This window comes from Micromys minutus, assembly GCF_963924665.1.
Source record: "Micromys minutus genome assembly, chromosome: 5".
NCBI lineage: Eukaryota > Metazoa > Chordata > Mammalia > Rodentia > Muridae > Micromys > Micromys minutus.
Genome location: NC_137974.1, coordinates 80,575,724 through 80,600,613, shown reverse-complemented (window position 1 = coordinate 80,600,613; position 24,890 = coordinate 80,575,724). Strand labels below are relative to the sequence as shown.

The 24,890-nt window shown below is 46.0% G+C and overlaps 1 protein-coding gene across 1 annotated transcript in view; it reads left to right on the top strand.

Moving 5' to 3' along the window:
* Window positions 1-22,608: 22,608 nt before the first annotated feature.
* The window catches only part of LONRF2 (LON peptidase N-terminal domain and ring finger 2), a gene marked incomplete at both ends in the record, with an annotated part of 34,314 nt that continues 32,032 nt past the window's right edge, over window positions 22,609-24,890 (top strand). The window contains one exon of the mRNA XM_080916894.1: window positions 22,609-23,266. Coding sequence (XP_080773020.1) covers window positions 22,609-23,266 — 658 coding nt within the window. The remainder of the gene's footprint in view (window positions 23,267-24,890) is intronic.

Here is a 24,890-nt window from a genome sequence, read left to right as displayed (position 1 = left end):
GATGGGAGCAGAATCCACAGCGGAGAGTCATGAGTTAGATGGAGCTAGTCATAGAGGTGGAGAGGTGGCCACTGGGACCAGAGAGTAGCTGGTGACAGAGAGACAGGAGGGTGGCGGCTGCTGAGATGAAAACACACTGCAAATGCCATATGGCTGTACGATGCTAGCAAGGGTTCGTGGATTCTATTTTTAATATGTATTGCAACAGATCTAGTTTTGGGAAGAATCCTGAAGAAGCAGGCTCTAAGACAGAGGGACCGTCTTGCCAGAAAGAGCAAGCAGGCAAAGAGAGCAAGCTTCCTTACATAGGTTGTCAGCAGGAGATGTAGCTCTGGTTCAACATGGAACTTCTTACTTCAAAAGATTCAGATTAAGTTAAGGAAACCCTCTCAGTGGTGTGCCCAGCTGCTTGGGTTTTAATCCATTTGGGTGTAGTCAAGATGGCAGCCAAGCATAGCTGCAGAGATGCAGAACTGTAGAGAGGACCGATTTAGGACCATGGCGCACATCCACACCCATCTCATGATTGAGGAGCCACTCCAGTCTGTTCTGTCTCAATGTGTTCTGGTCCTCGACATCTCAATAGCCTGAGAATGTCCAAAGCCTTCATATTCTGATACCTTTTGCTTAATAACTAAGTCCCGAACTCCTTTCTCTGTGTTCACAATTTACCACACAGGTGCTCCTCAATTTATGATGGTGACTTTCTGATAAAGTCATTGTAAGCAGAAAGACCCTGAGTCAAAAAAAAAAAAAAAGAAAGAAAGAAAGAAAGAAAAATTGAGTCCCTTAGTTCATGGGCATGGTAGCTTAGCAACACAGCACACAGTAGGGCAACAGTTTTTGCTCTTGTCAGTGGCCAGCTGACAACTCACCGCTGCTGCTCCCCACTACAAGGTGCTAAACGGAGGTAAAGGATCAAAATTCAAAGTGCAATTCCCACTGAATGCGCACCATCGGAAAGCCCAAAAGATTTAAGTCAAAATATCGTAGGTTAAGAAAAAGGTCCTAAGTTAGAAGCCATCTGTGTGGAAAGCCATGAGGAGCCACAACACTCATCCAGCACCCTGCCCGGAAATTTTAGCAAAATATTTCATCTGTTCACTTGCCACCAAAACCTCCAAGACACAGACACACTCCATCCAGACTCTTTACCACCCTCTACAGTGTCCTGTTTTTAACAGTGTGTTCCTGCCGTCTCTCTGAGACCACCCCAGAATGGCCTCAACATCCCTTTTCCTTCTATCACTATTTGGTTATTTTCTTTAAAAGACGTGTGTGTGTGTGTGTGTGTGTGTGTGTGTGTGTGTGTGTGTACCACATACGTATGTATAGGCGCTCTTGAAGGCCAGACAGGGTATCAGATTCTCTGGAAGTGAAGTTAGAGGGTTATGAGCCATCGTGTGGGTGCAGGTGTTAGTTGAAAAGCTGCATGTTCCTGGATAGATCACGCCGAGCCCGCACAGTTCCCACGAAAGAGATCCTTTGTTGGAAGCGAGCGAAGAAGAAAGGGGGAGGAAAGAGAGCGATGGGTCAGGGTCTCTGTCTTTTATCCAGGTGGAGACCCAGGAAATGACTCGTGCATAGGGGATGTAGGTGAGGCATGTGTGGGGACTGTGAGGCGGTAGTCATGGCAACTGACGTAGGTGGGTCCTTGTTGCCTAGGAACGCAGTCATCACTGGATTGGAGGCTAACTGTAAACAACTTCTGATACTAACAGCTGGGAACTGAACTCAGGTCCTCTGCAAGAATAGCAGTCTCTTAGTCACTGAGCTGTTTCTCTAGGCCTCAATTTTTGTGGTATACTCTCTAAGAAGATGGAAGCTGTCTCTGTAGTCCCTACCTCCCAACCCCCGTATTCAGAACACACCTTGAGAATCTCCCATAACACCCAAACTTGTTGCAGAAAGACACTCGAATTGGGGAAGCCCCTCACTGGGGAAGCCCCTCACTCGAGTACCGGGAAACGCGAACCCAAGAACTCAAGAAAGGCCAGTCTTGATGAAATCAGGCAAGAGGTGTATTTAGGAGATCAGAGCTACGAGGACGACACATTATCTCACACAGGGGATAGAGGAGTCAACCCCAAACTCAAATGGGGAGAAGTACTTATAGGGAAAATCACATAAGCAGTTAGCAACAAGCGCATAGCAATTTTTTGGTTAATTTAAATTGGCACACTGTCTATTTTGGACACGATTTAGCTCTAGGCCACTCTATTTTGGGGCATGCTGACCTTCATACTTTGTTTTTCTCAGGACTGCGGAGCCAGACCTTATCGAGTCTAGATGGTCTGGGGTTGGACCATTTTTTTGAACACATTATTTTGCTCTTAGCCTTGAGGCATACTTGTCCTCAAGGCAGGGTCAGTGGGGCCAAATTAAAATGTTAACTCTTTCATTGCATGCACTTCGGAATTCCTCCATCTTTGATTTGTGCAGCGTCTCCCACCCACATTTATAAGTGCTCAGTATAGCCTACTTATAAAATTGATTCTTAAATGGTTTAACCTCCCTTCTAGCCCACCACCAGCCAGAAGTAGTGGAAAAGAGAGGTTATAAGAATGCGGGGGAAGTGGACCTGTTTAGAGATTGTTCTTTGGAGCACATCTCATCTGCACTGGGAAATCAGCAGTCCAGTTCACAGGAATCAGCAGCAGCAGCTCGATCCACTCGCAAACACTCCATGAATACACCAGCAGTCTGGTTCAGTACTGTCAGGATAGCAAACATGAGTCAGCAGCAGTGGCATGTCCTAGCAGAGACAGCCAGGGCTCGGCAGAATCAGCAAGAGTCAGCAGGGACTCCAGTTCTTTACACCTCTTTCAACAAAGTAAAGATCAGCAAAGACTTGAGACCAAGAAACATTGCAAAGCTAGTTATGAAAGCCCCCATCACTGTCCACTGAGTTCTATTTATACTCCCTCCAAACATCACAAGTCTTCCCATGGCTCTTGCCTCACCTCGTGATTCTGTCTCAGCAAAACTCCAGGTGAGTGTATCAGCTGACATCACTCTGCCAATCAGTCTGAGTCTGCAGAAGCGGCAAGAAGCCCCAGAACACCACCAGAAGGTGTTTGGTCTGTTTCTTTCTATGAAGTCTTGACCAGCGGAGCTCTTCAATGCAATTGAAGGTGGACCAATCCACGTATTAGCGAAGACTCCATCCTTCATCACATGTTTGCTTTAGCAAAACATCCTTTCACCTGTGTCTTCTTCAGAAAAGTATTCTGGCTTTTCAAAGAAACCAGAAGTTTCCACTTCACTGCCTGGGGTGCTGGAATAGGAGGCTTAAAAAGAACATTCTGTTTTCACTGGACCACAGGCCAGGAAGTTCCAGATGCAGGCAGACGCCATACTTGGTGATTTGCAGGTGGCTTCCTTGCTGTCTTCAAAGGCAGAAGGAGTGGGGTGTGCTCTGGTCTCCCCATCCCTTAAAAGCTATTTATCCCACCTCAGAGCCCTACAGTTATGACCTCTTCTACATCTGTCTCCCAGGGGTCCCCATCCTATTGGGAACCAGGGGATCAAGATGTGACTTTTAAAGGGAATGAGGATTTAAGTCTTAACTGTGTGCTTATCAGTGTAGCTTCTAGAAGTACTGAGATGTCTGAGCATGTGCACATGCTACCCATGGTTTCCTTCAGGGAACCTTGTTGACTCCCTTGGTATTTCTTTTCTATTGGTATTATGGTGGTTTGAATTAAAATGGCCCCAGAGGCTCACAGGGACCTGCACAGTTGGGAGGTGTGGCCTTCTTGGAGTAGGTGTGGCTTTTTGGAAGAAGTAGGTCACTGGGGCAGTTGGGGGTGGGGGAGGGGCAGGAAGGCTTTGAGGTTTTACTTAAGCCAGGCCTAATTGGTCACTCTCTCCTCCTATGGATCCACATATAGAACTCTCAGCTACCTCGCCAGCACCATGTCTGCCTGCGTGCCGTCATGCGTCCTGCCATGATAACAGACTAAACATCTGGACTGCAAACCAGCGTTGGAACTCGGGTGATCAGGCCTAGCAACAAGCCCCTTGTCTGGATAAGCTCCTTCACTGACCCAACAGATGCCACTCTCTAAATGAGTATTCTCTTCTGTTTGCCTTGTTACTCTTTCCTAAGGAAGAGAACCAGAGATAAAAGACAGTCTACACTTCCTGCCAGTCCTTAAACTAACAAGTTTAATATCTGCTTTGGGATCTTCGTCCGCGTTTAAAAGGCTGATGTGTGAGCAGGGGGCAGCTTAATATCACATGAAAATTGGGGCATAGGGATCTCCTTTCCCGCTGCCCTGCCCAGAATGAAGACCCCAGGGTTCTGGATGAATCCCTCAGCTGCTTAAAGGAAGGGAGAAATATATGTGTCCGTGTGAAACCTGAATGGGAAAAGCAGAAGGAAAGGAATGTGACTGTCTGTTCCAACACTGTCCTGGTACTGATATTTATCAGTGCACATAGACAGAAGCGGTTCTTAGTGCCTGGGTGAGAACCTGTGAGCATCTCTTCAAGATCCTTGCAGAAAACATGCTGGACAGCTAAGTGCTGGCGGGGAGTAGTCCTTCTGCCTCCCTCCTTGGTTTGCACATGATAAACAGATGTGTGCTGATTCCGGGGTCAAGTCATACTTCTCAATAGTCCACATGGGTTTGTATACGCACAGACGACAACTGGCCATAATCTGTTGGAATTTGAACATGGTGTCCGTGGTGGTTTGAATAAAGATGGCCCCCATAGGGTCATCTATTTGAATGCTTGGTCATTAGTGGCCTATTTGAGAGAGACTAGGAGATGTGTCCCCAATTAAATGCTTTTTCTTTTCTATAAGCGTTGCCATGGTCATGGTGTTCTTCACAGCAGTGGGACACTAATACAGGGTCACCATAAACCTAGCATTCTCCTTCTGTAAATAGGAGCTCTGTGGATGGACCTCTGGCTTGGTGCCCAGCCGTGTGTTATCTGGACGCTGCCCTTTTCACAGTTCCAGTAAGTCTTGAAGGTTCATCCTCAGACTCCAAGCTTGGGCTGTAGACAGTGAGTGGATTTCCAGCATTATCTGTCCTGGATCTAGGACTTTCTGCCACTGTAGATATTAGTGCTTTCTCCGGAGATTTGTAGTGCCCAAGACGCTCTCCACAACTCCCTCCTCTGCCCCAGGCACAATCCTGTCTGATTCGCACCAGCTTCCCCTCCCCCTCCCCCACAAAAATACTTACCTCTCTATCTGTATGCATATCTTCTGTCTTTTCCAGAAATCTCATGTCCCTGGGGTTACACATTCTGAGAGTTTGTGTCACAGTCTTCTAGGGTCACTTGTGTTGTGCGTCCTGTTGGTTCCATCAGAACGTGGGTGGATAGTGTGTGCGAAGGGAACAGTGCATTCTGCTTGTCCATTCAGTCCTGGATAGAAAAACTTTAGGTGCATCCGGTGTTATGCCCTATTCCAGTGGCTAAAATGGGTATGAATGCATGCATATGTTTTTATATGAATAGTAGGTCATCACATTAAGCTACCGCTAGGTCACACGTGGTTGTGGTGCTGGGATTGAATCCAGAGCTAAAACATGCTAGCCAAGGATTTTGCCACTGGGGGACACCCCACCCCAACTATTTTTGTATAGGAAGTAAAACAAATGTTGTGACTTAAGGAAGTGGTTAATGTAAAACTAGAGACAATGTCAGTATTTCATGGAGGGGGAACGGAAGAGACGGATATAGGCAGATCACATGAGTTCTCCAGGAGCAGGGACGAGATAATGCAATCTCCCCCTGAAGCCCATTGCTTTGTGTGCTTTTAAAAGCCTAATAAAAGAAGGACTGGAGGGATGGCTCGGCAATTATGAGCACCAGCTGCTCTTGAAAAGGACTCAAGCTTGATTCCTAGCACCCACTTAACGGTTCACATCTGTAATCCAGTCCACGTGGGTTCGACACCCTCCTTTGGCTGCCACGGGCACTGCATGCCCATACACACATGCAGGCAAAATACCCATACACATTAAAAAAAAAAAAAAAAAAACTTAAAGAAAACTAATGAAAATAAAGTAAGTGATTACCATACCTTAAACACTTAAATTTGAGTATAACTAAATGTTTTCAGCAGTACATTTTCTAGTTATTCGGTAGCATTAGATACTTACAACCCAGGTTGTAGGTAATTAGGTGAAAGGTCAGCCTACAGAACGGCCAAGAGGGATGTGCAGACCCAGGGACAACTGCTCTAGATGGTAAAAGAGTGATGTCCTTTTCCTTCTTCCCACGAAGACTACATAAACCACTGAGGTTAATTTTAATTATGTAGTGTCTCACAATTCCAACGTCCCCACTGGTTCTCACCGGTTATATAAAGAACAAAGCCAAATACTGACACTGATGCAGCTTTAGAAAAAAGTAGTTGAGGACCTCAAATCTGTATGTTATTTTAGACTCCGTCCAAGGTATGTTAGGAGGTCCTCAAGCCTTATGTCCTGTGTAGGAAGTTCCCAGCCAGCTGCACGTCCACATCTTCCTCCAGGGGGCGCTGCTCTTCCTTGTCAGGCTCCGGTTAAATCCTGCCTCCCTCAGTAAATTCACTTTGAGAGAGGCACTCTATTTTATTGGAAGCTCTAAGGATAAAAAGTTAGAAAATACTGCTGTTTGGGATTAGGTCCAGGATCTGTGGGTCATAATTTGTTTGCTTAAATGTAGGTGGGATCAGAACGAGCGCCAAGTTTATAGAGCGATTGCTAAACACCTACGAGCCGTGACAGAGCCGATAAAGCAGTTTTATCTGCTTTATCGATCATCTGTTCTTAAAGCAAATAACAGAAAACTTCCCTTCTCAGAAGGCAATCCCTAACAAAAAGCTGCCCGCACCTGCGGGATGATGGTGGCAAATCATTGGTCATTTGTACGTCAGAGTGCTTTCATCCCCTGCTGGAGCAGCTCCAGAAACAACTATGATGAGTTGCAATCAGTCCAAATCCTGCTCTGAGAAGAACAGAGCCCAGCTATGGGCTCAGAGCAGAGCTTCTGTTAGAGAAGGAAGGAAAGAGCTCTCCGGCATGCTGTGGTCATCCTGTTTCAGCCTGCAGGGATCTTCCTAGGGTTTGGGATGAGAGTCGGGAAAAGTGGTCTCTCTGCATCCATCTGGGCTTGGATATTCATCAATGTCAACAAAAGCCACCCAAACAGGACTAAGTGATGGTTAAGCATTTTGCACTAGTGAGAGGTCTTTCTAGTCAAGTTGTAGGCAAATTATTCTACACTGGGGCAGGGGGGATGTGGTAAACAGGAAAAACAAGCTGCCTTTACAAAACTTCATGTATGTCCGTATATGAATGTGATATGAGATCAGTAAGCCAATAGCTTCTATACAAGGCAAGGACGTAAGATGCATGTGCCCTCTGTCTTTGTGTATGCAAAGGTGTTTTCTCCCCTTAAACCCTGTGTCCTCCATAGAGACACCATTTCATTGCTTTTCTTACTATTAGATTGGCATTCACTAATAACCCCAGCTCTCTCAGAGTTTTACTGCTGTGAACAGACATCATGACCAAGGCAAGTCTTACAAAGGACAACATTTAATTGGGGCTGGCTTACAGGTTCAGAGGTTCAGTCCATTATCATCAAGGTGGGAACATGGCAGCATCCAGGCAGGCATGATACAGGCAGAGCTGAGAGTTCTACATCTTCATCTGAAGGCTGCTAGTTGAAGACTGGCTTCCAGGCAGCTTTGATGAGGTCTTAGAGGCAATGCCCACAGTGACATCAGAGTCTAATGGGCATTATGGGTAGATCTTAAATGACCCCCAAAAGCTCATGGGTAGATATCAGGGACCAATGCAACTGTGTTCAGAGGTGGGGTCCTTGGGATATAATTGGATCATGGTGACTCAGACCATACCAATGGACCAATCCATTTAAAGACCCATAGCTTAATGGAGGGGCTATCTCTATGTGTGTCTCTCTGCTATGTCCATCCCCAGTCCATTTTTCTTCTTTCCCAGCCTGACTCTGTCTCTGTCATTATGTTTCTTGTTATCTCTTTCCTCTCTGTGAATATCTCACTTCTGCCTCTCTTGTTTCTCCTCCTTCCCCTCTTCTCCTCTTTCCTGATGTCACCACATGATGATGTGACCAGCCTTTCCTTGCCACATCCTTGCCTTTCCTCACTGTAGGCCCCAAAGCCACAAGGCCAATCAGCTATGGACTGAAACTCTCCTAAGCTTCAAACACAGCCAGTCCCTCTGTAAGCTCTCTTCTCACTGCAACAGGAGCCATCCCACACCCTAGGACAGTGGGCTCTCTGTTCTTTCACCATCTTGACTTGTGAGCAATCACTTTGTCCTGGTGTGCCATGCTGGCTTTTCTTCCAGTACAACAATACCACCTGCTAGGTGGAGGTGTTGTACCACAAGGACTAATAACATTTTCTTAAACTTTAGGGTTTAGTGAATGTCTTAAGACCTTGGATGCCTTAGGAAATAATACAACTATAAATTCAACAATGACAGTAAAAGATCTTGGTTTTCTTCTCTACTTTGCGGTTGACAACTAGGTACAGTTGTGTTTTTAAACCCACCTATCAGGAAAACAGATGCAATGAATAAAGGACAGTATTCTTGACATTGCCACCACTTAATGCATTCTTTTAAGCTGGGTAAGGTGGCACACACCAGCAGTCCCAGCACTTGGGAGATGGAGACAAGGGAACTAAGAGTTCACAATCATCCATGGATACATAGTAAGTCAGACTAAGACTTTGAGCAGCTTGACTCAGTTGAGGATCTTGAGGAAGTGGATGGGCGAAACACTGGGAGCTCCTCAGAACAGGAAGAGGAAAGAGAGGGCTGTGGCATCAAACAGTCACAGTGTTACTTGTATTGTTATTGTTTAATTATTAGCATAGGGCCCATCTCAGTGAAGAGATGAAGGGCATTGGGTGTTCTACTGGACATCAAACAGTCACAATGTTACCAGCACTGCTATTGTCTAATTATTAGCATAGGGCCTATCTCACTGCAGAGGCGAAGAGCATCCGGTGCTTCCCAGAACATCAAACAGTAACAATGTTACCTGTATTGCTATTGTTTAAGTATTAGCATAGGACCTACCTTACCCTCCCATATAGGTTAGTTCACAATTTGCGGGACTTGGAACACGTGACCAGAAGCACTGGAGGGTCTGTGGTGCTGTGAAAGGAGCTGAAATTAGATGATGTAAATATCAGAGAGTGAGAGAGAGCTGAGCACAGATCCCCCCATCTCCCTTCATCTGTTCCCATTACTTCTTTCACATCGCTTCCCTTCTCGCCCTCTGATGCAGTAATTCCCCCCATTATCCCATCAATGCAACAAGAACAGCAGCTACTGTCGTGTAAAAAGGGCACATCCAACCTCGTGATGATATAAAAGCAACAGACACAATAGCTCAGAAAGATAATTCCCTAGCAATAAATAACAGAAAATTATCTTAACCGAGCAGCCCAGTAACAAGGCTGTTAGAGGAAGATGATTATCAGACGGACATGGATTCCGAGTAACCACTGAAAACGACAAAATGAGCCAAGAAAGGAGACCACAGTCCCCCCCCCCTTCAGCCGCCAAGCACATCAAGAAGTATAGCAGAGGGTGCTCACCCTTGTGGGGATGCTCCAGGCTCAAGGCCATCAGACAGAAGGAGCAACGGGACTGTGGGTACCATATGGCGACAGTCCGGAAAACTACCCTGTCCGGTTGGCTCTTTGCCCAGCTCTTGCCAAAGCAGACAAAGCAAACAACTTTGCTCTCAGTTTGGAGTGAGACCTGGGGTGCCTATGGAGTACAGATGTCGCAATGACCCTAAGCAGAAACAAGGAAATGAGTCACTTCATCCCTGACTTGGGAGGAAGTCCTTCTTTCCCTCCCACCTTTGGAGGAAAGAGCACCACAGATGGCGCACCATAGCTAAGGCATAGGAAGAGGGACTCCCAAACCGAGATAGATTGGCACAGGATCTAGAAGCATCAGGCACTGAGGCGAAGGCACGATGAGATGAATGTGCCATGCTCCCTGGCATGAGGAATTTAGGCAGAACGAACAGAATAACACACCTGTGCAGTATCCTGATAGTGTGCGTAAGCAGCAGGTGAATGTGAGAAAGGCTACATGTCACACTGGCTCATCTCCCTATAGGTTACACGGGATCACTGTGAGCTGGCTAGGCCCAGCACCATTACCTTCTGTCCGTGTCCTGGAAACCCACAGAGTTATCCGTTCTCCAGAATCCTTGGGAAACAAACCCTGTAACCATCAAAAAATGCCTGAAAACATTGACAAAGACCAAGCTTTTGGAATAGTTCGTTACTTTTCCCATAGTTATCAGCCTGTACAAGTTTTCTACATTACTTTAAACAACTTGGGGGCACTTTTATAATCCTTTGAATTATCTAAGTTTTCGAACACAAATAATTGAAATTATTTTTACTTATTTAATAATAATTATTATTAAAAAATAATTTCAGTGATTGCAAAGTCCCAGAAGCTAAGAAGAGAAGGATGGAGTACTGTCCTTGGGAGAGAGCCCAGCCCTCCTGGGCCCTTACGTCACCTCTCACCTTGGTTGTGATACTTCCTTGGGGTGCCTTGAGGAACTGACAGGTGTCAAGGAAAGAAAGAAGAGGAAGGAATAAGCTCCTATTGTATCAACATCTTTATTCCCCATTTATGCATCTCCTTGAATGTCTCTCTGCATTCAATTCACCACCTGGCGTTCATTTTCCCTCCAGACCCAACCCTATTTTGTGCAGCAGTAACTCTGTTATCTGTAGGCTCCCAACCTCAACCCTGTTACTCTTTGCTTGTTATTAGCTGAATGACCTTGTGTCATTTGTGAATATTCGTACACACTGCAGAGGGTTCACCAACAGGTCCCACACTCACCGTCCTCTACAGCTACTTGTTAAGTTGCTAAGAGAGTAAAAGATGGTACATGCTGCTGTTCAGATCGACACGATCTTCCCCAACAGTCGGTTCCCGTTTCATCTGGTCCGAGGTCACCTGTTTCAGTCTGTAAACTTCTTTGCAGTTTTTGGTAAAGGCATTCTGGCCACAGTAAGTAGTACCCTTGGGCATTGTTTGTCTGTAAATGTCTTGGCCGCCCCTGTGGTTTTGAATGGTAGCTTTGTTGGATATGGGATTTGGGAGCTCGTCTTGTTATCCTTTGAGCCTTTTGAGTACATTATCCTTTCTTCTTCTCTGGCTTCCGTTGTTTGCCGAGACGCCAGCTATCGATTTTGCTGTGACTTCCCTGGGAGAGACCAGTCGTTTCTGTCTGGCTGCCTTCAGGACCTTCTTCCTGCCTGGCCTTTCGGCAGCTCAACTCTGATGTGTGCAGCAGTAGGTGTCATTCCGTGAAGCCCACCGACAGACTGGCTTCCCACACTGAAGAGTTCCATCCGTGTGGCCAGGTCTTGATCTCCCTCTCTTCATGGTCACACGCTGCTTCTCTGTCACATGTACATTAGGACGATTCATGGAGGCCTGTGTTCTGAGGTTTCTTTCTTTTCTTCGCTGGCTTTTCCTCTAACCTTCCGAATTCTCCTTTTTGTCAGTTCAAATCTACTGTTGAGACTCCGTGCGCGGGGTTCCTTTATTCTGCTTTCTACTGTGTGTGTGTGTGTGTATGTGTGTGTATATATGTGTGTGTGTGTCCATGCTATCTTCTTACTAAATTCTATACTTCATATATGTTGAGTTTGGGCCAGCAACTCACCTACAGAACGTTCTCCTCTCACAGCTGCTGGCCCTCTACCTCCATTGTCTAAGACTGTAATTCTCACCTCTTCAAAGGAAGTTCCTGCAGTTAAAATGAGAAAGCTTCCCCCTCAGACCCCTGTGTTCTAACCCTTGGTCCCCAGCAGGTGACACTATTTGGGGATGTTATGGAACCCTTTTGACGTTCAGCCTGGATGGAGGAGATGTCACTGGGTGTGCTCCTTGAGGTTTGGTAGCCTGGCACCAGTTCCTGTCCTCTCTCTGCTTCTAGCATGGCCATGCAATGTGCTGGCCAGCCTCACGTTCCTGTCACCATTCCACCCCCTCTGCTGGACTATGTCCCCTTGGAATTGGAGTCCAGAATACATTCTCTTCTTTTAAGTTTTTTTTTTTTTTTGTCCTGGTATTTTATCTCAGCAACAAAAAAGTAACCAGGACGGACATTTGCCAAGCACTTTTAGCTCTCAGTGCCTATAGGGGGCACATCTGTATGGTGGACACCTGTTACATAAGGGACACAGAGAGAGCTCTATGGGATACTCACCAACTACAGAACATGGGGCCAGCCCTCCTCCCTGAAAAACACCATAGGGAACCCCTGCTTAGACCCATAGGCTTAAACTCTCCTGTGAGCCCCCAGGCTGTCTGTGACTTACTAACTTTCTTAGTAAATCCCTACCAAAGTACTTGGCTTAGCCACTCAAAGCCCAGCGACCTTGAAATGTAACAGTCATTGTTTCTTCTTTCAGACCTGTAGCCACAGTTCTCATTAGGACCTGAACGCATTCTTAAATGACAGTTTGGAAATCTTTTCTTGAAAAACCAGAGGTAAAATCACAATCACGGCCGATTTTTCCTGTGTCTTTGAATAGGTCTTTTGTTGTTGCTTTGTGTGTGTGTGTGTATGTGTTAGAAACTGTGCATTGCATGCTATAGTGACTGTTACTATCCCTTCCCACACTGTTTTGTTTTGTTTTGTTTTGTTTTTTGTTATTCATTTAGTGACTGGCTGAATTATTTTGGTGAGGTCTTTTCTACAGAGGCCAAGCTTGGCTTGTTGATGGCCACCTCAGGATAATGGCGACTTAGAGCAGATCTCTCTACCTTTTTTTTTTTTATTACACTCAGCTGTTACAGCTTCACTAACTGCCTGTTGGTCTCTCTATTGGGTTCATCAGTGCCTGGCACACAAACTGCTTCACGGACTAATCCAGTCAATTTTAGGATCCTTTGGAAACACGTTTCCTTCAGCCCAATTTTCTTTCAAACTAACTTTTGAAATTAATTCTGTCTCCTTCTGTTGTGCAACTCTGTGAGAAGGGTTGATCCACAGTTGACCTAAATATGCAATAAATGTGTCTGCCTCTCCCAGATACCTTCTGCCAAAACTTTCACCCTCGGCTTCAGTTTAACTTTGTTGCCCATGACACCAGTCTTTCCAAAAGCTTTTTGCATTTTCCCATATATATAATGTGTATATATATATATATATATATATATATATATATATATATATATATATACACACACATATATATGTGTATATATGTATATGTGTATATGTATGTACACATACATATATGTATGTGAGTGTGTTTGTGTATGTAGGATGTATATATAGTAAATATGAATGAGCATGATATATATGTACACATATTATATCTGAATGAACAAGATATTATATATGTATATGTATTGTATGTGTATGCATACATACATTATATATGCATATATACATATATGTATGCATATACATGTATGTATGCTCTCCAGTCCTCGTTCCCGTCGTCATAGGTGCTGTTTCTATTTGAGTTGACTTCTCCAGTGCCTAAACATGATTGATTTGGAAAAGAGAGATTTAGCTGTTCCTCATTCTGTGCGCACTCCTTGCCATAGAACCCAGGGGTTACCATGACAACCCATCCCAGCACAGTGAGTCCTCTAGCCCCGGTGGAAAAAACTCAGCCTTCAGACCTCCGTTGTCTATCTTACATTTCAGGAACCATTGTTTTCAAAGAAACCCCGAGGAAGAAGCAACATTTCACAGCGCAGTGGCATAGCTCGCACTGAGCTGACAAACCCCAGTGGCCTCTCAGCATCATTTCCAACAGACACCCCATGAACACAAGGGATATGGCAGTAGCTTCTAGAAGCTTCTGTGGACTCTGAGCTTGTATTCTTCCTAAAATGTGATCTGTTCCTGCTGTTAGCCATGGCAATACCCACCCTTTTCCTCAACACATCACAATACTGCTTCTCATCATGACTCTGGTCCAGGGTGGCGGCAACAACCTTTCCTTTTATCTGAAATCAGAGAAACACTGCTTGTCTGTTTCAGATTCCATTCTCTTTCCCCTCCTCCCCTCTTCCTCCTCTTCCTTCTCTTTCCTCCTCTTTGTCCTCTCGCCCCCCCCCATCCTTCTTCTATGAACTAGCCTTTATTTGGCTTTTCAAAGCTTATTCCCTTTTCTCCTGAAAATTCTCCCTTGCCATTTTCTAAAGTGATGAATTTAGAAAAGAAAAATAATTTTAAAATATAGGTGAAAAGGCAGCTCTGCGGTTAAGAGCATTTGCTGCGTTGCTTCCAGAGGACCTGGGTTCAGTTCTCAGAACCCAGAGCAGGCAGCACCATTAACTCCAGTTCCAGGGGCTCTGATACCCTCTTCCTGCTCCCGGACACTCACTAACCTGTGCCACATACAGGTAGAGACTTAACATGCATAAATATAAATAAGAACAAATATCTTTAAATACTTAAAAACATTATAAAGGAGAACAAACTCACCAGCCAACATGTGTGTAGATAAGCCTATTGGTTTCCGAGGCATGTCGGGAAAACCTTCTCTCAGTTTCCCGCTGGCCGTATAGCTTTGATGGCTTTTCCCACCCACTTGCTCAGCCATTGTCTTTTTGCAGATCATCATTGTCCAGTACATTTTACAATCCAGCAAGAGAAAGCCTTGTTTTTCATGTCCTCAGTCACACAAGTCCTGGTCCTCCCTGGCTCACACTCCTGAGCTATGGGCTGCTGGGCTGAATAGCCATTTGGCTCAACCAGTAGGTGCATAAAATCTGATACCCAAAAGACTTATATTTTTCTTCAGCACAAACTTCTCTCAAAGTTTTTCTTCTAGTCCTTCCTCCCTGCCAGTTTGCTCCTCACACTGGACATAGAAATTGCCCACTGATTTCATATACCCAATGCTGTTTTCTTTTCTTCTTTGTGTTTCTGGTACTATGTGCTATGTGCATTGGGGTATCAGGGTACCCTGACTTCTGTAGGTGTGCATAATGATAAGGGTTGAACTCAGGACTTTTCCCATGCTAGGCAGGCACCCTTGCTAAACCACACAGCCCCATCCCCTGTACCTTTTAAATAGGCATATTCTCCGTAATATAAATGGTAAGGGGGGTATCTAGGCTTAGCTGGGTTAAAGTAAAGAAGGGTCCATAAAATAAACACATGTGAATGAAGCATGTAAACACAGTGGAGAGATTTGGGCAGTCCCATGACTTTCAGAACTGATAATAAGCTGGTTCTCACTTTTACCTTGCATCTTTTTGGCCGATGTAAAAGTTGAGATGGGTTCTCAGGCTTGGACCCCATGCATCAGGGAACCACTCAAAGGCCCCGTGAGGGCTTCTGTCTGGGAAACGGAATCGTATTGCAATAGATGGGCCATTCTGTTCTCCAGCCTTCTCATTACAAGGAGCCCATGTGTGGCTGACTGGCAGAAGCTGTACCCTGCCAGAGTCTGTACACCTCCTCGGGCTAAGAAACGGGGAAGCAACTGGGACTCCTTGCGCTGACTCCAGGATCAACCAAGTGGGAGGTATGAAGATATCCTGGCTAATTCTCAGAAGTCTTCCTCGAGATACATTTTATAACCTTTGTTCTATCAAAGATTGTTCCAAGTTTAAGGCTTTGAAATTGTCATGTGTTAAGGTAGAACCAGGATTCAAACTTGGGACTTCTAACTCTTGATCTCTGGCTCTCTTTGGATGGCATCTTCTGGTCCTGACTGTCTTCTGCAGTCCTGCAAACACTTTATCACGAAGAACATAAGAACCGTTTTCTTTAACTTACTTTGATCCCAGAGTGTCGGCTTTGTTTCTTGCTTTGGGTTTTGATATAAATCCTTAGGCTTCCTTCTGACCTGTTCATTTTGGCTGGTTTCAGTATGTTTAGATGAATGCTGTGGCTTGAAGTTATAATTATCCAGAACACAGAAACTGTACCTCTGAGTATATCTTTCCTGTTTACTAATAAGGCTCCGTGGGCTGGGGAAATGGAGTATCGCCCCATAAAGATGCAAACTACCTGTGGCTCAGGTTCAAATGCACAGTCCCGTTTAGCAGTGCTAAGGAAGGACCTGAGACAGGAGATAATACTTCTCACAGCGGCATTAGCAAACACCTGTGCTGCCGGTTGCTAGATCCCCTTTGAACATCGAGACATAAGGCACTGTCCTTGCTGTACCTGCTGGACTTTACAGCAAGGCTCTTCTGGATGAACCCAGGTGACCAAGAAGGAGCTGCCTTCAAGATAACCAATATGATTAAGACAAGAACACGGTCCTGGGCTAGAGAGATGGCTCCGTGGAGGACCTGAGTTTGAATCCCAGCACCCACACTGGATGGCTTTCAAGAGCCTGGAACTCCAGTTCAAGGGGTTCCAACATAAGGCTTCTGAAGGTATGTGCACACATGTGCATACACACACATATACATGTAACTAAAATATAATCCCCAAAATAACAACAACCAGAAACAGAAACGAAAACAGAAACAAAAGCTAAACTAAGACCACAGTTCTGATGCACCTAGATGTTCACTTCTGAACTTAGGCTGGTGCTTGGCTTAAAACTGTGGCAACAGTATTAAAACCTGGGGCCTTTAAAGGTGACCAGGCTATTAGGGTTCCACCCTCAGGCACAGATCATGATCCATGTCACAGGGGTGAGTGTCCTCCCTTCCTTTGCTCTCTGTCACACAAATGCAGGTTTGACCTTCTGCCAGAACTGCTCTCCTGGACTCCTCAGCCTCCAGAACCGTAAGTGAAATAAATCTCTGTTTCTTTATAAATTATCCGTTTTTAGGCGTTTAATTATAGCAGTAGAGAATGAACTGAGACATAAATTAACCATGACAGGTACAAAAGGAGCCCGGAAAGAGGTTTATAATTGGGTTGATAATTAGACAGAAGTTAATTACAATAGGTTCCTAAGTGCCACAGTACAGAAAAAGAAAGCCAGCTGCCTGGGTGAGCAGTCAATGAATGAGTCTTCTCAAAGAGCAAAGGGAAAGACAAAAGGGAGGATCTGAAACTAGGCCAGCCTAGGCTGCTCCAGAGGGGCTGGAGCTGGCCCAGAATCTATGTATGACACTTCTTAGTCCTTCGGACATTCAAAGTAGTTAACCCATCACATACGACCTTCGACTTGGCCCAAGAATGATAGTAACACAAAAAGCAAAACAAACAAACAAACAAAACAAAAAAAAAAAAAACAAAAAAAATTGAAGGGGTTTTAGGGATCCCACCGCAACAAGATGAGGGCTCGTGCAAACTCACTTCCAGGTGCTCACCCACAACTCTACCCCAATTATAGATAGATAGATAGATAGATAGATAGATAGATAGATAGATAGATGGATGGATGGATGGATGGATGGATGGATGGATGGATGGATGGATGAATAGATGGATGCATGGATGGATGCATGGATAGATGGATGGATGCATGGATGGATGGATGGATAGATAAATAAATAGATAGATAGATAGATAGATAGATAGATAGATAGATAGATGGAGCTGCCCCCTGCCATGTTCATGACACACAATCTGGCATTCTGCTTACCCTCTACTCCCAATCTGATGATACCCAAACATGGTATCATCTTGGCCACCCTAAGAATGATGCCCCTTCTATCTAGCCCTTTATACTTTATCTCCCAAATTCCGGTTTCTTTTGATCCTGGAGACTGGGTGGAGTATTACTACTGCCCTCCCATTAGGGTATCTACTCACACAGTAAAAGGCACAGCCGTGACTGGGCCCAGTGCTTCTGCTGCTGTCTGTCTAACGAAGCAGGAAAACAGGTTTGATTTTTATGTCAATTAAAGAAGTAAGAGACAGGAAGGTGTTATTGGAAATCCCCGGGAGTCCCAACCAACCCACCAGGATGCTCAGGAAGCCGGCTCTACTTTCAGGTTCTTAGTTCTGATAACAAAAGAATTTAACAATAGACACAAGCAGAAGCATGGGGAGAGAACCAACTGATCTCAGTTCATCAGAGTCTAGGAGGAAATTTCAAAACGGTTTCCATGAGTTTGGGGGGGGGGGTATTGTTTTCCCAAATAAAGCAAGCAGTATTTAGTGTATTGTACTTTCAAAATCAATCTTCAGCTACCTGGTTGGTTGGTTTTTTTTTTTTTTTTTTTTTTGGTTAAACTGGGATCATTTGGGAAGACAAACCCTCAGTTCAGAAACTGTCTCTCCATCAGTCTGGTGTGAGCCCATAGAGGCATTTTCCCGATTAATGATTCCTGCGGTCCTGCATTCGATAAGAAGGCAAGCTGAGAGCATGTGGAGCAAGCCAGATAAACAGCACCCTCTATGGCCTGTGCGTCACCTCCTGCCTCCGGGTTTCTCCTGCCTTGGTTCCGGCCCTGACTTCCCTTCATGGTGATGGACTGTATAAGCGCTAAGTTGACATAAACCCTTTCCTCCCCGTGTCTCTTCAGTCATGATGTCTATCAAAGTGTGAGAGAGCAGACCAAGACCCTGCTCTGTGTCTACAGCCAGTTTAATGCTCTGTAAAGTTACACGTACATTTAAATTACCTTTTCATAACAGAAGACATCTCTGATCTGTGAATGTCTAATGAGAAGTCCTAATATCCATGTCCTGGTGCCCAACATTCCCAAGAACGTTCCCCTTGGTTTATCAGTAGCCATCCATCCTGGTTCTCTGTGCTCTTCTCTCACAGTTTCACATAATAAAGAGACAGACCTCAAACGGTACCCTTTGGGTGAGCTGCCTCAACATCGTTTATCTTTCCTCTTGAGAGTCTAGATTCCCTATCTAACATTCTGGCTCCAATGGTAACAACTCCAGGTCCTTTCCCACCTTCACACCTCCACTGGGAGTTTCCACAGCTGCACAGACTCATCCCGTGGTAACCTTCCTAGGTAAAACACTAGCAGTGTGCTCTTAATAGTCACGCACTTGTTGGTATGTGTTGTTGTAAGATGTTCTCAAATCACCTTCATATTCAAATTATAATGGGATCCGCTATGCTAACAGCATTGAAAGTTGCCGTACACAAGGTTCTGCAGCCACCATTTCTTCTTCGATGCCTAATACTGAGAGGATCTGGTATCATTAGAGAAAAGCCTGGGCGTTATTGTAAGGAATTATTGAGATTAGGTTCACTGAGGTGAGAATTTTAACTATGGGCTGCTTCATTCTGGGGACTGGGATTCTGGACTGACTAGAGGAGTAGTAGGTGGGCGGGACACTGGCATCCATCACTCCGATTCCGGACTAAGGACACAATATGACTAGCTGTTCCTCGTGCCCATGCGCCATGATTCCTCACCATGACGGAGTGCGGTTGAGGAATGCGTTGACCCTTGGTTTTCCCCCAGTCCCTGATGAATGAGGAAACACATAGTTCCTTTTCAGGAACACATATGGCAGAACCAGTAATGGAGTGGGTGAAGGGCCTCGAAGGAGCTGTGGGTTTTGGATTCTAATCACCTAACTCTCGCTATTGTAAAAGGCTAGTTATCAGTCCCAGGGCCACCATATGCTATGTCTGTGATGCTCTGGAGATGCCCCGTGTTTCCTGCTTGATTAGCCTCCTGCAGACATTGTCCCATTATAGGATAGCTTCTGCTGACTCTGTCCCATTTCTTCCCTGGAAACGGTATGTAAGTGCTGCACTTCTTAAGTGTACTTGGCATAAGACGAAGCTTGTGCAAAACCTTCCAACACCAGCCTTTATCTTTTCTATCTCTTGTCAGTGAAGAATGACTGGCTGGTCACACTGTGCCCTGGCCCTGTGAGCCAGAAGAAACCTTTCTTCTATGACTTCTGTTGGGATATTTTAAAGAGGAAAAAGTAACTAAGACACCAGCTCCTGGCCACATCCCCATACTTTGTGCTCCCTGTCACTGGAAGCGCACCTGAAGAAGGTAGCATTTCTTCTGGATTCATTCATTCCATCCAACACGCATCTTTGATACTGTTTTCTACCACTAACTACAGTATGTGTGTGGTGTGGTGTATATCTGTGTCTATGTATGTGTGTCTACATTTCTGTGTCTGTGTATCTGTGCTTGTATGAGAGTGTATAAGTGTGTGTCTTTGTGGGAGAGTATGTGAGTGAATGTGTGTGTGTGTGTGTGTGTGTGTGTGTGTGTGTGTGTGAGTCTCTGTGTATGTCTCTATGTATGAATCTGTGGTCTGTTTCTGTGTGTGTGTCTATGTGTGTGTGAATTTCTCTGTCTATGTGTGTCTCTGTGTGTGTGTCTCTGTGTTTGTATGTGTGTGTGTGTACCTCTGTGCATGAATCTGTGGTCGTCTCTGTGTGTGTCTTTGTGTATCTCTCTATGTCTATGTGTGTTTGTGCAGTGTGTCTGTGTGTGCATGTGTGTGAGTCTCCATGCTGGTGTGTGTCTGTGTGTGAATCTCTGTGTGTGTCTGTGTGTCTCTGAGTGTATGAATCTGTGGTGTGTCTTTGTCTGTGTGTGCTTGTATATATAATATTTTTCCAAGTGTTACTTTATAGGCTGTACTTGAGTGGCTGATTTCATGCTTGCTCTCAGTGGAATGACAATCATAGACTTATGAACTAACTAAGTACTTGATGATATCAAGTGACTCTGGTTGGTTAACAGAAGTGTGGCAGATTTTTAAAAAGGGATCCCTTACCCTTTTGGAGACATATCCCCAAATCATTACCAGACGAATAATAAACAGCCTGACTGTTGAAAAGTTCAGGGAGGCAGAGAAGTGGGAGGAGCCATGTGTTGCTGAAGTGGCAGATGGACCAGTGAGACTTCATTATCCATGTCCTCTCTGCTCTAGAATCGTGGTAGGGTCCCTTCAAGCAAGGAAGAATGAAACTGGCTCCGCCCCTCAGCCCCGCCCCCTTTTGGTACCCACTTCCCTTTCTCCTTCAGAATTATCGAATCCCCTGCAATAATCCAAATCAGACGCTTCTGAGGTAGAAGACCCGGTCCTGTCCTCACACATGGATGCTTTTTGGCTTTGCCAGACAAACTCAGACTCTAGAGCCCAGATCCCACCCACCAGGAGTCTGTTTCTTTCTGGGTTTTGACGTATGCTCCTGCTTTTGCTTTTAAGCGAACCGGGCTGGGCCTGAGATCTCTCGCTTTCCCTGCCTTTTTATTTTTTAAATCCACAGAGAAAATGAATCAGCTCTTGTGACAGCTAGATCCTAGTGGGCCTCAGCATGACATCATCGCTTTCAAATTTTCGAAGTTTTAACTTAAACACTTTCTTTTTCTTTTTCAGACTTTTTCTTACAAAAATTTATAAGAAAAAAATGTAAACTTTATTTTTAAGACACACAAGTGACAATGTGTCTGACTCATAAAGGTTTGCTCCGCGTAGATAGAATCTGATGTGTGAGGGGAACTATGAAAGGTGTAGGTTACTGGAAAGTGTGCACCCTACGAGTCTGAGTCCGTAGAACAGTTCAACTGGTCCTCCATTCGGAAGACTAGTGGTTTTCACATAAATTAAATAACAACACACAGACATATTAAAGCCCCAAGTCCCAGAAACACTCGGCTTTAAAACCAAAACCTTCCTTAGTATTGAAATTCTGACAGGAAAGAATCTGACATTCATATGGGAGTTAACATAACAAAGCAAAGCCTGTGTCCGAGTCAAGTGTATTCCCGGCGCTCACCTACATCTACCCTTGCAAACTGTCACTCCATCAAAGCTAACCGGAAGGAACGTTTGGTAGATAGTAAATGCTTTCTTATTATCAGTTTGTGTACTAAGTGCTTTGGTTTTTGTTGACCGACAACAAACTATTTGCAGCCTCCAGAGTATGTAGCTACAAAGGGGCTTCCCAACCATCAGGAGTCATGGCTGCGGTTTGTTTCCTTGGTTACCATGTCTGACTGCTCACCTGCCTGGTATCACAACGGAAGAAATATCACCCCTAACAACTCCCTTATGTAACTCAGCATGCACGCCCTTCCTCCCAGCTCCATATGACCTCTAATCTGCTTATTACTGTAGTTTCATTTGTATTTCAAGACATTTAATGTAAGCTGGATAATCTGTGTGATAGTTTGTAAATAATCTTCATTGTCTGGATTCTTGTGTTTCTGGAGAGCACTGGATCTCTTTTGCAGGATCTTATTCTCTTAGGAATGACAGAAAGGCTCCTTGCCTTCTTTGACTTAGAGAAGCCCAGGGTCCCCTGTGCACAATGGCCTTTGGGAACCGGCAGGTACCTAGACGCAGAAGAGCTGGGTGGAGGGTGTCGAGGACACTCGGATGCTCGGCTCCAATCTGCGCAATGACTCCGCAGCGACGGGAAGAGCATGCGCACGCACACGCGCGGGGCCGCCCGCGGGGGAGCAGGAAAAAAAAAAACCGGTTCAGTCTGGACGCCGGCGCTGTGAGGGGGTCGCCAAGCTCCCACGGTCACTTGGCTGACGTGAGCCACTGGGACGCGCACGGCGCCTCGTCCGAGCGTGCGCTGCGCTGCGTTTCCTCCGGGCCCGTCGCGCGTGGTCCCCGCGGCTCGCAGCACCCGGTCCGCTGACGCGCGTGGCTGAAGACGAAGAGGGCAGAGGCCGCGCTCCGCTCGCCGAGCACTCCAGTCTCTGCGCCATGAGCCCCGAGCCGGCGCCTGCGGAGCCGCAGGGCGTGCGCAGCAGCCTCGAGGAGCCCTCGGCCGAGCCCCAGGGGCAGGGCTCCGCGGCCTTCCTCGCGGGCGACTACGAGGTGGCGGCCGAGCTCTTCCGCTCGCTGCTGGCCGGCCTGGCGCAGCCGGAGCGCGGCCTGTGCCTGCAGCTGGGGGAAGCGCTGGCCCGCGCGGGCCGCCTGCCCGAGGCCATCGGCGCGTTCCGCGGCGCCGCGCTGCTCGGCCCGCTGCAGCCCGGAGAGCTGTCGGAGCTGGCGAGCGGCCTGGCGCGCGCCCTGGGCCTGCGCGAGAAACGGCCGCCTGTGGCGGCGAGGCCGGGCGGCTGTGGGGCCGGGGCCCCGGGGCCTGTGGCGCCGCGCGACCTGCTGGGCTGTCCGCGCTGCGGGCGGCTGCTCTACAAGCCGGTGACGCTGTCCAGCGGGGTCACAGTGTGCAAGCGCTGCGTGGAGCAGGTGCCCGCGCGGGCGCAGGCCCGGCGCGTGAACGTGGTGCTGAGCGGGCTGCTGGAGCGCTGCTTCCCCGCCGACTGTCGCCTGCGCAGGCTGGCGTGCCAGGCGCGGGGGCTACAGCGCCAGCAGCAGCCCGAGGCCGCGCTGCTCAGGTGCCAGCAGGCCCTGGACATGGGTGAGTCAGCCTCGAGGGGGACCACGGGGCTGGGAGGTGGCTGGTAGCATTTTAATTCCAGAGGTAGTAAGGTGCACAGACTCACCCTACAGGGTGGCCAATGTCACACGCCATCACTCTGTGTCTTTCCCAAGGCCAAAGACCTGTAGTGTAAGGCGCGTAGTGTAATAAATCTTCTGGCAGATATGTTAAGTAGACTGACCAGAAGCGAGTAATATTTTAAACAGTGGCTTCAACTCTGCATCGAAAATATTATTTATGTATCCTCGGTATTTAAAGGACTTATTTATTTATTTATTTATTTATTTATTTAGTCCGTTGTGGTTTTTGCATTCCCTGCACTCCTTAGGTCAGACAGGAGTTTTTCATTCGAAGTCCTTCACCTGTGTTTAGACGTTGGAGAAGATGAAAGCAAAGTATCTTCCTGGAAAATTGGTCGGTAGTGTCCATGTTGTCAATGACTGGTCCCTAACAGTTTCAAAGAGGTACATATACATCTGTACCAAATGGTTGTACAGAGTGTATACGTACCATCACTAAAGTTGCTTCCAGGGCTAGAGAGATGGCTCTCTGGTTAGGACCACTGTTTGCTCTCGACCCCAGGGTCATTTCCCAGCATTCACGTGGGGGAAATTACAAAGTTCCAGGTTATCTGGCCCCATCTTCTGATCTCCTTGGAAACCAACCAGTGCGCACAGATACATGTAGCAAAGCATTTGCACACAAAAATTAAGAGCTAAAGTGGGAAACAGGTATCCAGTAAGAGCAGAATGGGTGAGTATATTCTAATGGCTTCCTGAGGAGAAAGAAACAAAGTAGCTGTGGTACACACCGTCGGGAACCCCACAAACACACTGCAGGGAGAGAGCAACTAGGCTGCCAGGTCGGTTAGAACAGGTCTGTCTGCAGTCCCAGCTACTTGGAGCTTGAGGTAGGAGAATGGCAAGTTTACCTGCCTGGGCCATAGTGTGGTTCAAAGCCCTGTCTTACAGTGAAAAGAAGAATGGGGTGGGGGCTATAACTTAGTGGCTAGAATGGCAGCTTATTGTGTCAGATTCCATATTCTGAACCACTACCCCCCCAAAAAAAACTGAAAAGGAAGAGAAGAAACAACCACCATACACAAAAGCATTTTTACTGCGATTCCAATTGTTTGAGGGCCAGTACACAAGTCGAGACAGGGTGCAAGAGGTAAGAGTGGTGGTTATTTTGGGTAAGGAGACTGTTGAGTGGGAGGAAGCTTAGGGGACCTGTGAGCAGTGATGTAGTTGGGAATGAAGATTACAGGTGTGTCAACTTTCTGATAGTTTCATAAACCATATAACTATGTTTTAAGGGTTTTTGTATGCATGTATGTATATGTGTATTTTAGAACTCAGTTTACAAGTTTAAAGCCTTGACAATTTCAACACATTTGTATGATAACTTATATTGAGTATATCTCATGTTAAGGTTCTATTCAAAGAGTAGAAAAGAAAATCAGGTCTCCTGGTTTCAACGTTCATAAATGAGAAAGGAGACTGAGGATGTAGCTCAGTGGTAGTGTGAATATTTATTATTTATGAGGCCATGAGTTTGATTCCCAGCACTACACAAAGAAACACACACACACTATTAAATTTTA